General features: G+C 37.2%; 2 protein-coding genes across 2 annotated transcripts; both read right to left on the bottom strand.

The window, feature by feature from the left end:
- Positions 1–7,239: 7,239 nt before the first annotated feature.
- On the bottom strand, positions 7,240–8,603 carry LOC137819173 (uncharacterized). Its single transcript, XM_068622944.1, has 2 exons — positions 8,066–8,603; positions 7,240–7,847 (listed from the first exon to the last, which is right to left on the bottom strand). Exons 1-2 carry the CDS (start codon positions 8,601–8,603, stop codon positions 7,240–7,242), a joined length of 1,146 nt encoding a protein of 381 aa, XP_068479045.1.
- A 2,232-nt stretch (positions 8,604–10,835) lies between these two features.
- On the bottom strand, positions 10,836–11,498 carry LOC137819171 (uncharacterized). Its single transcript, XM_090296577.1, has 2 exons — positions 11,084–11,498; positions 10,836–10,972 (listed from the first exon to the last, which is right to left on the bottom strand). The coding sequence occupies exons 1-2, from the start codon at positions 11,496–11,498 to the stop codon at positions 10,836–10,838; spliced, it is 552 nt and encodes a 183-aa protein (XP_090152703.1).
- Positions 11,499–13,037: the final 1,539 nt, after the last annotated feature.

Here is a 13,037-nt window from a genome sequence, read left to right as displayed (position 1 = left end):
CAAAATAGAGTAGAAATTTAGATACTAAAACAGCATATGGATAATGATAATCACCTAACCTCGTGGCTTTTTGCATGTGCTCTTTGATGATGTGGATCCAATTGATCTTGATTTTCTTGGTGATGCAGAAGATATAAACCAGATCTTCTTTAGTTAGCACAGAATGATTAATCCCCCTTGGAGTTAGAATCCAAGTTACAATGAGAGCAAGCAATCTCTCATCAAGCTTCAAACCTCCAACCGAGCATGTACTTACTTGAGCATGTTGATTCTTCAAGCAACTCTTGTAGAATTGGATTTTGTTAAAATCCTCCACCACTCCAAGGTTTCCCTTGTTGATTCTAAGACCAGAGAACTTGAGACCAACAACAACAGTCCATACTTCATGAGTTATCTCCATTTCTACACCCTTCACATGAGAAACTAGATTGTTTCCCTCAAACTTTAGGTTTGTGTAGAACACCCTCACCAAATCTGGATATATGTTTCCCTTCATCTCCAGGAACTTTCTGAGAGATTGATCCTTGAGCAGCCTTCTCACATTATCAAGCTTTTTACTTTTCAGCCAATTAAAGCATACAACCTTGGGGTTGTTTATCTTCTTGATACTTGTTTCATACCTATACTTCTCAATAAGATCATTGTCTCCAGAAAACCAACCTTCTAGCCTTCCTTCAAACCTTACAGCCCTGTTTTTGACTCTCTTTGAGGTGGGAGGAGTTGATTCCATGCTTGGCAGAGAAGAAAACAGAGAAGAACTCACTTCACAGATTTTTGCAAGAGATGTTGCAAGAGATATTGCAAGAGATGTTGCAATTGGTTGTTCTTGTGGAAGAAATCTGCACCAGATTTTATAGCAGTAAAAGAATCAATTTGCATTTAATTTTATTCAATGGGTACCTGATTTTCAAAGAGAGAGGACTTGACTCTGCTCTGCACATAAAATGTCAGAAAAAGCTGAGAATCACATGGTCTACACATGTGATCTTTAACTAGTCATGAAGGCTCTTGAAATTTCCAAGATTTTGGAATATTTTCCTTTATAACTGTTGTAACTTCTCACTGAACATAATCAACTTTCAACACAGATTCTTTCACCAAGATTCTCTCTTTGAATTGATCTGCAACGGATAGAAATTTAAAATAGCAATTAAAACAATTTCTTCATAGTGGTGTCAGACCCAAAACAATCGGTTGTTTCGAAGAAACAATCAGTTGTTTTTCTGCAGCAGTTAAAAACTTGTTTTTGAATTTTAACCATGAGCAGAAGGAGTTCAAAGCAGATGACATTGATTATAAAAAGATTGTTTAACCATAAGAAAGAACTTTGAAACAGAAATTGAGAACAAATAAAGGAAAGTCTTATCCTTATGTTAATTCTTCAATGAGCCATGTGCTTTATGATCAAAAAGCCTCTTTTCACTGTTGAGGTCTTTTGCATAGCATTGATTCAGCTTCAATGACTGCCTTTTTCTTCAACAGCTTGATCAGATGACTCAGTCCTTCCTTTTTCTTTAATTTTCCTGCATAAAAGATTTCAAGCAGCAAGATTTGGTCCCCTTACAAATTTTGGTCCGTTTGACTTTTCTTTGCAGTTAGAAACTTCACATCCCTTAGGAATCCATTTCATAAAACCTATTGGAACAGAATATTTTCTTATTTTAACAGAGTGGCCTTTCTTCATGCAGTAAAAGCATGTAACAACCGGTTGTTTCGTCTTAACAATCGGTTGTTTTTCTGATTTTCTTGAAAAACTTTTTGAAAACTTATCTTGCTTGTTCTGTGGATTAAAGCCTAAACCAGCCTTTTCAAAAACACAACTTTGAGATGCCAAGAGATTCTCAAAGTTTGATTTCCCCTTTGAAAGCTTGTCCACAGTTTCAACAAGATAGTGAACCTTTTCCTCAAGATTTTCACAATTTTTGCAAATGAGAGTATCACACTTGCAAGAGGCATTTTTGAAATGATTTTCCAATTTTTCAAAATCACTTTTTAATTTTTCCAGATCCTCTTCAAGTGATTTAACTCTCTTTTCAAGCCAACTGTTAAGATCTTTCAATCGGTTGTTTGAAAGAACCAATCTATTAGTTTCATCATGTGTTTCTTGAAAAGCTTCAAGTAATTCACTGTAATTTTGTTCATTTAAGGAAGCACATGAACTTACCTCACTTGAGCTGCAAGATTCATCATCATTTTCAGCTACCAAACATATGTTTGCCTTTTCATCTTCACTTGATGAAGAACTTGATGTACACCTCATTTTGATCCCAAGCTATGTAGGCTCTTTTTGTCTTGCCTTTCTTCTACTTGTTGCTAGTCTTTTTCTCTTTGTTCTTGTTTGGACAATCTGCCTTTATATGACCTTGCTCACCATAACCAAAACAAGTATAGTTATTTGAATTGAAATCATTGGGTTTCTTGTTTCCATACCTATCCTTGTTGTTGTCTTTGTTGCGGTTTCTCTTTAGGAATTTTCTGAATTTTCTTGACAGCAAGCTAAGGTTTTCCTCATCACTATCATCACTGGAATCTTGCTTTCCCTTGTGCTTGGATGCTTTCAAGGCTATACTCCTTGTGTGCTTATCTTCACTCTCTTGAACATTGAGCCTATTCATCTCTAGCTCATGTTCCCTAAAGCTTTCCAAACAAAGAAGCAACACTTAATGATGTTAGATCTTTAGATTCGAAAATAGCAGTTACCTTTGGTTGACATGCTCTATCAAGACATTTCAAGATCTTGATGTTCAGCTCTTCTTTATCAAAGGTCTTGTCAAGGCTCATTAGGTGATTGATGATGTGCGCAAATCTTTTCTGCACCTCAGCAATTGTTTCTCCTTTAAGCATTCTAAACATCTCATACTCTTGAATAAGAACATGCTTTCTAGCTCTTTTCACCTCATTTGTTCCTTCATGAGTGACTTCCAAAGTGTCCCACATTTCTTTTGATGATTTGCATTGCGAGACCCCGAAAAACTCATCAGAATTTAAAGCAGATGTTATAATATTTTTGGCAATGCAATCGAATTTGGCCTTTTTGCTTTCTACATTAGTTCATTGAGACCATGGTTTCTCAATGACAGATCCATCCTTTTCAAACTTTGATACAAAAGGACCATTTTCAATTGCATCCCAAATTCCTTTGTCAAGAGATTCCATAAATATTTTCATTCTTACTTTCCAAAACTGGTAGTTCAAACCACAAAACAAAGGTGGTCTGTTAATTGAAGCACCTTTTCCAAAAGGTAGTCTATCAGCCATTAAAAAAAGATTTTTAGGATCAACTTGAATAACTTTCAAGAACCAAGCTCTTGATGCCAATTGTTAGAAAAGATGGCTTTAAACTAGAGGGGGGGGGGGTGAATTCTTTAAAGAGGGTTTTCGCAAACTTTTAAAACAAGAATGAATTTATCTCAGAAAACAATTGATTCAGAAATTCAGTTCGCCAAAACAGCAAGCAAAAGTTGTAGTACCAAAATAACAATCGGTTGTTTCGCAATAACAATCGGTTGTTTCGCAGAAACAATCGGTTGTTTATACCAGCAAACAACAAATAAACTGAATTTAAAGAGTTAGAGATAGAGAGATTGTACACAATTGTTTATACTGGTTCACTCCAAACCCAGAGCTACATCCAGTCTTCTCAGAAACCCTGAGGAAATCCACTAAGCAATCACCACTTGATCACTTACTTAACAACCAAGAGAATGACCTTGAACACCTCAAGAAACACACTCTCATTTGCCAACACTAAGATTGCTGATCTTGAACCCCTCAAGAACACACAACCAATTTCAGCAAACACAGAAACAAAACTTGTTCAACAGAGTACAAGGATTACACTTGTTACAGAAGATAATCTGAAATCAATACAAGCAGAATCCTATTCCAACACTTTGATCAATCACAAACTCTTAGCAATCTCAGCTCTTTGAAAAACTAAAAAAAAAACTCTTAGCAAAAACTTGTCAAAGATTCTTAATTGTTAAATCTGTTTTTCTAAATTTATTCAAAGATGTAGTTTGTTATCAAATCCTAACAAACTCTTAATATGGATTTAAAGATTGGTCAAAGCATTTAATGACTGGAGCTTAAGCAGTTAAAACATTTAAAGCTCAGTCAAAGCTAAAACAGTTTTTCTGTTATGGTCCCAAAACAAACAATCGGTTGTTTCCTCGAATCAATTGGTTGTTTTGGTACTTAACAGTTCAACCATTTTAAAAAGAGTTTTCAATCTTTTTCTCAAAACACCTAAGTACAAACAATCGGTTGTTTCGAGAAAATAATCGGTTGTTTTAACTTAGTTTGAAAACATTTTACTTTCACAAAGATTGAGAATGCTAATTTTTAGATTTAATCAAAGGGTGGATTACAACATATAAACTACCCCAGAACTAGACTAAACCAGCACATCAACAACATGCATAGTAGAGGCTTCAACATCCTTCAAAGGATTTGGATTCTTCAAAGCTTGAACATCACTTGGTTCAACAAGTCTGCTATTTGCTTTCTTAAGCCCTTTACGTCGTCATATAATGATTTTAAAGGAAAGTTTTTCAAGATCCTAATAGAGCCCGAAGGAAGAGAGTATTTTTTTGATGGGGACACTCCAAAATTTCCCTTGTATTGGACGCAAGATCCATTAAAGTTCAATTCGTGGTCTTGCCACTCGATGAATGTTGCTGATCGTCGTGTTATTGAAGTTTTTGGTCATTTCTCGTATCGGATTCCCACTCGCGCTTTACTACAGTTGTATACTTCGAAGAGTCCGCAAGAGGATTTCATTGGTATGTGATTGTTTCGCTTTTTTCTTGTTTTATAGCTTGAGATTTTTAACTTTGCTAAATTTTTCATTGATTTTCAGCATTAATGGCGGCCATCAATCCGAAAGGTCGTTCATCTTTTACAAAACTTCTTAACAGAACTGGCGATGTTACTCCGCGGCGTAAAAATGTGGTCAATCCGGTATTGGAGGTGGAAATTGTGGAACCTCTTTCTCGTACTGAAGCCCTTGAAACTGCGAAGGATGACCATGTTGCTGGTCCTTCGAAAAAGTCCAAGAAACGTGGTAGAAGTAGCAAAAAATCACATTCTTCTTCTCGACGTCATCGTCATTGTGAGGATGTTTCAACTGAGCCTCTTCCCGAATCCATTTTTGGTGCTTCTATGAAGTATGCCAAGTTTGTTCAAACTTCGTTTACTAAGTCGTCATATAACCTGTTGAAAGCTGAGGATTCTGCTTCTTTAGCTGATTCTATCGTCGAGCTTTCGAGTAGGACGTTTTTGATTGGTAAAATGCTGAAAGTAAAGAATGGCAATTGTGTGACTCTTGCTGAATTTGAAAAATTAAAGAATGATTTTTCCGAGAGTAATGAGAATAATGCTGCACTAAGTTTGCAATTGGAAGAGATGAGTTTGCAGAGCAAGCAACAAGGGATAGAAAAAGAAAATCTTGAGAAACAAGTTTCTGATTTGGAGGCCGCGAGTTCGAAAATTGGTGAAGAAATCAATGATCTTCGTAATAATAATCAACTTCTTGAGAAGAAAGTTTCGGAGTTATCTTCGGTGAAGGATTGTAATACCAACACTATTAAAGGTATGGAAGATGAAATTGAGCAGTTGAAGGTGGATGTTTTTGAAGCTGAAAACTTTATTTTGGCGCAGCATAAGCTAGGCTTTGCAAAGGCTTTGGCACAGGCAAAATATTTCTACAAGATTCCCATAGATGAAGGCAATTTTGATGTCATTAAAGATTTCTATAATGGTAACTTAGTACCTGTTAATGAAATTCCAGAGGATGATGCTAATGATGTTGATGCTGAGAGCTAGATGGATATATGCTCTTATTTTTGTTTATAGCTCTCGGTTTAGTTAACGAGAGTGAATTTGTTTTGGAATGCTGATCTATGTATAGATATTTGCATTCTTAATGTAATCCCTTTTTTGAAACCTTAGCACGTATAAAGTTTATCGGTTTCTTTTTAATTTGTGTTATTTTGTTTGTTATTTATTGGATATTACTTTATGTTTCTCATTTTCCGGCTATCATTGAACTCGCGACCGTGACATCTCGGTTGCATGATTAATTTTGTTTTTCGGTTACAATTAAATGTCACGATAAACCTTTCGGTTTTAACCTCTGGATGCTTAATCTTTCAGTCATTTAATTGAAAATGTTTTAAATGCCATATTTTGGTTATGAGTGCTTAACTATACTTCTCAGTTTCTATAACCTTAAAATAAGACTACCTTTCGGTTTTTATAACTTCAAAGCACTGAGACAACCTTTCGGTTTTTATTTTAAAGTGTTCAAAATGGTGGATTTTCCGCCCGAAATGCAATCATTAAAAAGAATTCTTAGAAGACCAAAGAATTCTTTTGGTCGAATTGTGAATATATAATATCAAGTTATATAGAATATTTTAATGTAACCTAATGGTTTACTAGTTGATAATTTTAACAGGAATAAATATGAATGAAAGATGCAGTTTAGACAACCTAATACAATTAATGTCAAATTTCACCTTTCGGTTTTAGTATCGATTTTTAGTTTAACCGAAATAAAACAACTTCCTTGTGATTTAGATTTTGATTTATTCTTTCAATCGAAGATACTTTTATCTCACGTTTTCGACTTTAATATTCGGCTTATTATGCTGTGAAGTATATCTTAGTCTAATTTATTCGATGTAGCAAACATTCGCTATTTGTTTTTTCAGCATCACTATTCGACAATTATTTTAAGTCACGAGATAATAGTTTATGGCAAAAGTATTTACATGAAATGATTTTACCTAAAGTGAAAGCATTTGAAACCGAAAGAATTATATGAAAAAAATTTTGCTGGGGAGGAATTTCTCTTGAATTGTAAACATTTAGGACCGATAGTTTTATTAAGGAATATTCTTTCGGGAGCGATTTCACTTGAAGTGAAAGCATCCAAGACCGAAAGTAATATAAGTATATGTGTTCTTCGGGTGGGTTTTCACCTAGAATGAAATCATCCAAGATCGAAGGTATTATAAGTAGATGTTTTTTCGGGTGGGTTTTCACCTGGAGTGAAATCATCCAAGACCGAAGGTATTATAAGTAGATGCTTTTTCGGGTGGGTTTTCACTTGGAGTGAAATCATCCAAGACCGAATAAATGAAAGTGAACGAGATAAATTATCACTTGATAATGCTTCTTCTTCATTAATTGATAAGTATGTACACAAAAGGTCTTCTTTTTATATCTTCTACTTTAACTAAAATAAAACTTTAAATGACTTGCATTCCATGTTCTTGGTATCACTTTTTCTTCCAAAGTTTCTAATCTATAAGCTCCATTTTGCAAATTTTCTAGTACCCTGAACGAACCTTCCAAGTTAGATGCCAGCTTTCCATGTCGCGGATCTTTTCGTGCATCAGTTCGCATTCTCCATACCAAATCCCCCTCTTTAAAGTCTCTTAATTTTACTTTCGCATTGAACCTCTTCATCGCTCTTCTCTTTACTGTTGCCTCTTTTATTTTTGCTTGCTCTCTAAGTTCTTCAATAAGATCAAGGTCGGTCCTCAGACATTCATTGTTAATATTCCAGTCTTCTATTTGCCTTCGTAGTGTTGGTTCATTTACTTCTACGGGTAGCATTGCATCTGTTTCGTACGTGAGGTTGAATGGTGTTTCACCAGTTGAAGTTTGTGGTGTGCACCTATATGCCCATAATATCTCTGGCAACTTCTCTGCCCATAAACCTTTAGCGCTTCCTAACCTCTTCTTTAACTGTCTGAGAATAACTTTGTTTGCAGCTTCTGCTTGTCCATTCGTTTGCGGATGTTCAACTGAAGTGTTTGTTGACTTGATTCCCAAATCTGCATAAAATTCCATAAGATTTTGTCAATGAATTGTCGGCCATTGTCAGTTATAATGGTGTGTGGGATTCCAAATCGACATATTATATTTTTCCATACAAACGTTTGAACTTGCTGAGCTGTTATCTTAGTCAATGCTTCTGCTTCTATCCATTTTGTAAAGTAGTTTACAGATACTATCATGAACTTAGTTTGTCCTCCTCCAAGTGGAAATGGACCAAGTATATCGATTCCCCACTTTGCAAATGGCCATGGAGAAACAATTCCTTGCAACTCTTGTGCTGGTATATGATTTAAACTTCCAAACTCTTGACATTTCTTGCATGTTTTAACATAGATTTCGCAATCTTCTCGGAGTGTTGGCCAGTAATATCCGGCTCTGCAAACTTTTGTTGCCATTGTCCGAGCTCCACAGTGTAATCCACAAATTCCTTCATGAAGTTCTTTCACTACACACTGAGCTTGCTCTTTTGAGAGACATTTTAACAAAGGCATTGAATGTCCTCTTTTGTAGAGTTCATCTCCAATTAAGAGAAAACTAGCTACTTTCTTTGTCATTTTTGTATCCAGTTCAACACCTTGCTCTTGGTTCTTTATCACTTCTATATATGTTTTTATCCATTCATATTTTGATGTTGCAATATTGAAGCATTCCTCTAAACCAACTGTCGGATGACTGAGGGTTTGTTGTATGACTGAGTTATGTTGTAGTTGTCGTTGTTGACTTGCTAATTTGGATAATGAATCTGCTTTCATATTCAATTCTCTCGGAATATATTTTATTTCGGCCTTATTGAATCATTGCATAATATTTAATACCTTATGATAATATTGTATTAATAATGGATCTTTTACCTGATAATCTCCTCGTACCTGTCCCACTGAGAGTTGAGAGTCACTTTTGCAAATGACATTTTCGACTCCCATGTCTCTAGCCAATAATAATCCTGCAACAAGAGCTTCGTATTCGGCTTGGTTGTTGGATGTTCTGAACTCGAATCTCAATGCCATCTCTATTTGGAAGTTGTCTGGTCCTTCAAGTACTATCCTTGCTCCGCTTCCTTTTTTGCTTGACGTGCCATCTACATATAATATTCACTGTTCCTGCTACGTTGTTGTCGGCATCTGGATGATGAAATCCGCAAGGGATTGGGCTTTGATTGGTCCTCTTGGTTCATATTTGATTCCATATTCTGAAAGCTCCATTGACCATGTCACCATTCTACCTGCAAGTTCTGGTTTTCTCAAAATTTTAGATATTGGATAATCTGTCCACACAATTATCTGATGATTCTGAAAATATGGCCGAAGACGTCTCGCGGTTTACACCAGTGTTAAGGCAACTTTTTCAACCTTGGGGTATTTGGTTTCGGCATTTTGGAGGGATCTACTTACAAAATATATCGGTTTTTGCTCCGGGTTCTCTTGGATCAATGCTGCTCCTATGGCTTCATTTGAAGTTGCTAAGTACACTATGACGGGTTGGGTTCACACAGGTTTAACTAAGATTGGTGGTTCAGCTACCATACTTTTGATTTGAGAAAAGGCTTGCTCACACCTCTCACTCCACTCAAAGGTTTCGGATTTTTTTAACAAGTTTACTATCGGTTTAGTTTTTTCAGCCAATAATGGTAAAAATCTTGACAATGAGTTTAGCTTTCCCACTAGTCTTTGCACTTCCTTCAAGTTTTTTGGACTTCCCATCTTCATTATTGCTTCGCATTTATCAGGATTTGCCTCAATTCCCCTGTTGGTTAGCATGAAGCCCAAAAATTTTCCACCTTTGACGCCGAAAACGCACTTTTCTGGATTGAGACGTATATTGTACTCTCTTATGCGTGCAAACACTTCCTCAAGGTCTCCCAAATGTTTCTCTACCTCTCCTGATTTCACAACCATATCATCAACATACACTTCCATGTTCTTTCCAATTTGATCTTTGAACACCTTGTCCATCAATCTTTGATATGTTGCTCCAGCATTCTTCAAACCGAAAGGCATGACTTTATAACAATAATTTGCAGTATCTGTGGTGAAAGTTGTTTTTGGAATATCCGGTTCATACATTTGTATTTGATTATACCCTGAATAGGCATCGAGAAAGCTCATCATCTCTTGTCCAGACGCCCCATCCACCAATTGGTCTATGTTGGGTAATGGATATGTATCTTTCGGGCAAGCTTTATTCAGGTATGTATAGTCTGTACACATTCTCCATTTTCCATTCGGTTTCTTAACAAGTACCACATTGGATAACCATGTCGTGTACTGAGCCTCTTTAATGAAACCAGCTTGCATCAACTTCTCGGTTTCTTCAATTGCTGCCTTTCGACTTTCTTCTCCCAACTTTCTTCGTTTTTGAGATACCGGTCTCGCTTCTCGACACACAGACAATTTGTGACGAATTACCTCCGGATCAATTCCAGGTATATTAGATGGTTTCCAAGCAAATAAGTCTTTGTTGTTACGTAACACTGTGATAAGTTTGTTCAACAATTCTTCGGGCAAACTTCCACTTATATAAGTGCATTGCTTCTTGTCCTGGCCCAATACCACAGTTGTGGTCTCTTCTTTTGGTTCTAACCTTTTGTCATTTAATCTTGGGTCCAAATCTGCCATTGCCACCATTCTTTCAGTATCTTTGTTTGCTTTCAAATTCATCTTCAAACCCGCTGCATAACACTCTCGAGCATCTTTTTGATTGACATAGACCGTTGCTATCTCCCCCTTCTCTATTGGAAATTTCATGGCTAAGTGTGGTGTTGAGACTATTGCTCCCAACTTGTTCAAAGAAGATCGCCCCAACAACACATTGTATGATGTAGAAGCATCCACCACCAAGTATCTGATTTTGATCTTTTTAGTTTTACTGCCTCTTCCAAATGTTGTCATCAAATCAACGTATCCTTTCGTGCTAACTCTCTCCCTCGAGAAGCCAATGATTTGTTCTCGGAAAGGTACAATATCTTCTTCTCTTAAATGCAACCTTTAGAAGGTATCCCAAAATAAAATATCAACTGAACTCCCCTGATCAACCAAGGTTTTCATGACGGCATATTCGACTATTTCTACTGTTATCACCATAGGGTCTTCGTGATCAGGATCAATTTCTTGAAAATCTTCATCTGTAAAAAGCATTGGTGGCAAAGTTCTTCTTTTGAAAATATGATTAATGGTTCTGATACTTCTCCAATGTTGTTTCCTTGCTGATGAGGATTCCTTTCCAGAGAAACCACCTGAAATTGTGTTTATAAACCCCTTGACAGGCCTTCCCAAACTTCGCTCCCTACTCCGCCTTACTGACTGCGTGTTTTGATAAGTTCTATCATTTCTTCCTTCCGGCCTTCCACCCCTTCTATCATCTCTCTTTTCTACTCTTTTATTTTCTCTTCTTTCAAATCTCTCCACCCTTCTCTCTCCTATCTCACCCCCTCTCAAACCTCTCTCCGGACTTAACCTCAGTCTTGTATTTCCTCCTCGAACAAAACGTTTCAACTGCCCAGCTTGAATTAATTCCTCTATCCTATCTTTCAACCCAATACATTCTTCTGTATGATGACCATGATTTTTATGATATTCACAATGTTTAGTGTGGTCTGCCCTGTCCGGTGTTCTTGCTTTTCTAGGTGGTGGTATTATCTCTGCCGCCATGGCTTCCTACAGGACTCTTGTTCTGTTTGTATTTAAGGGTGTGTATTGCTGGAACTTTCGGCTTCTAAATTCTTCTCTAGCTCTTCTAGCCATAGGTCCACTTTCTCTTTCTATCGCCTTCTTTTCACCTCCATCAACCCTTACCTGATTTCGAAACTCTCTCAGCTCTTCCATTTGCATGAATTTCGATGCTCGCTGTCTTAACTCATCCAAATTGGTCGCGGGTTTCTTGCAAAGACTGTCAGCAAATGGTCCCGGTTTCAACGCTGTTATCATATGATGCATGGTAACCTCTGGGCTGAGATTTTGAATTCCCAGGGCAACTCTTCCAAAGCATTCCATGAACATCCTCAACGACTCTCCCTTCTCTTGCCTTATGTTTACCAAGGCAATCGAGGTTAGATGATGAGGACGACTGGTTGCGAACTGAGCACCAAACTTTTCCACCAATGTATCAAAGCCTTCCATGAACATCCTCAACGACTCTCCCTTCTCTGTGAAGGCAGCTTATAAGTGTCTCAAGGGGGAGGAGCTTGTAGTGGGGGAGGATTTGTTTGCAAATTTTTGGGCTCTAAAGACCTTACCTTCGGCACATTTTATGACTTGGAGGGTGTTACGTAATGCCATTCCTACTAAGGACAATCTTTTGAGACGTGGCATTCCTTTGACGAGTGATCTGTGCCCCCTGTGTGGTGTCGAAGAAGAGTCGGTAAGACACTTATTTTTTTGAATGTAAGATATCTAGGAGAATTTGGGGTTTGTGTCTAACTTGGCTGGGGCTCCCTTTGGTGCTTCATTGAGACGCACAAAAGCATTTTAGGATGTTCAAACCTATTGGTTTGAACCACGCAGTTACCAGGTGCTGGGGGGGTATTTGGGTAGGTATTGTGAGTGAAATTTGGAATCACAAGAATAGGGTTGTGTTTGAGAATGGACGGGTGGATCTTGTGGAGGTTTTTACCGTGGTACAAAGGAAGACTTGGTCTTGGGTCACAATAAAAGAAAAATCGACTATTTTCTCTTACTCAGACTGGTGTCTGGAACCTTTTTGTTGTATGAGGTATTTGAAAGTCTGATTTTTTGTGTTTTTAACTAATGTTTTTTCCCAGTCTTGGTAGTCGTGGTGAGGTTTGTGCAGGTGTCTTCGGTAACTCCTATCTGGCAAGGTTGGACTGAGGCTTGGAAGGTTTTGTGTGGTTATGCAGGTGTCTTGGTCATTCTTTTTTGGCAGGGTCAGATTGATGACTTTGCTCTGTGCTGCAGTAAAGGAAGTGTTTTTGTATGCTTATTGGTTTGGTGCTGGATATTTTACAGTGTTTGAAATGTGGCAAAAGGTTATCTGGCGTGTTTTGGTTACTATTGTGGCCAGTTCGGGAGGATGATATGTGTTTTTTGTAAGGTTTTTTTTTTGGCTTACGTATCCTTCGTATAAGAATTGGTTTGTCATTGTTAGCAATTGTTTTTTGGTACAACTTAGTCGGTTCAAAGTTATGACTTAGTTGTTGGATGGTGTGTCTTGTATTGCTTTGTTGAGTTTGA

Source organism: Phaseolus vulgaris, chromosome 10, assembly GCF_051622355.1.
Source record: "Phaseolus vulgaris cultivar YP4 chromosome 10, ASM5162235v1, whole genome shotgun sequence".
NCBI lineage: Eukaryota > Viridiplantae > Streptophyta > Magnoliopsida > Fabales > Fabaceae > Phaseolus > Phaseolus vulgaris.
This window is presented reverse-complemented; position numbering and strand designations above follow the sequence as displayed.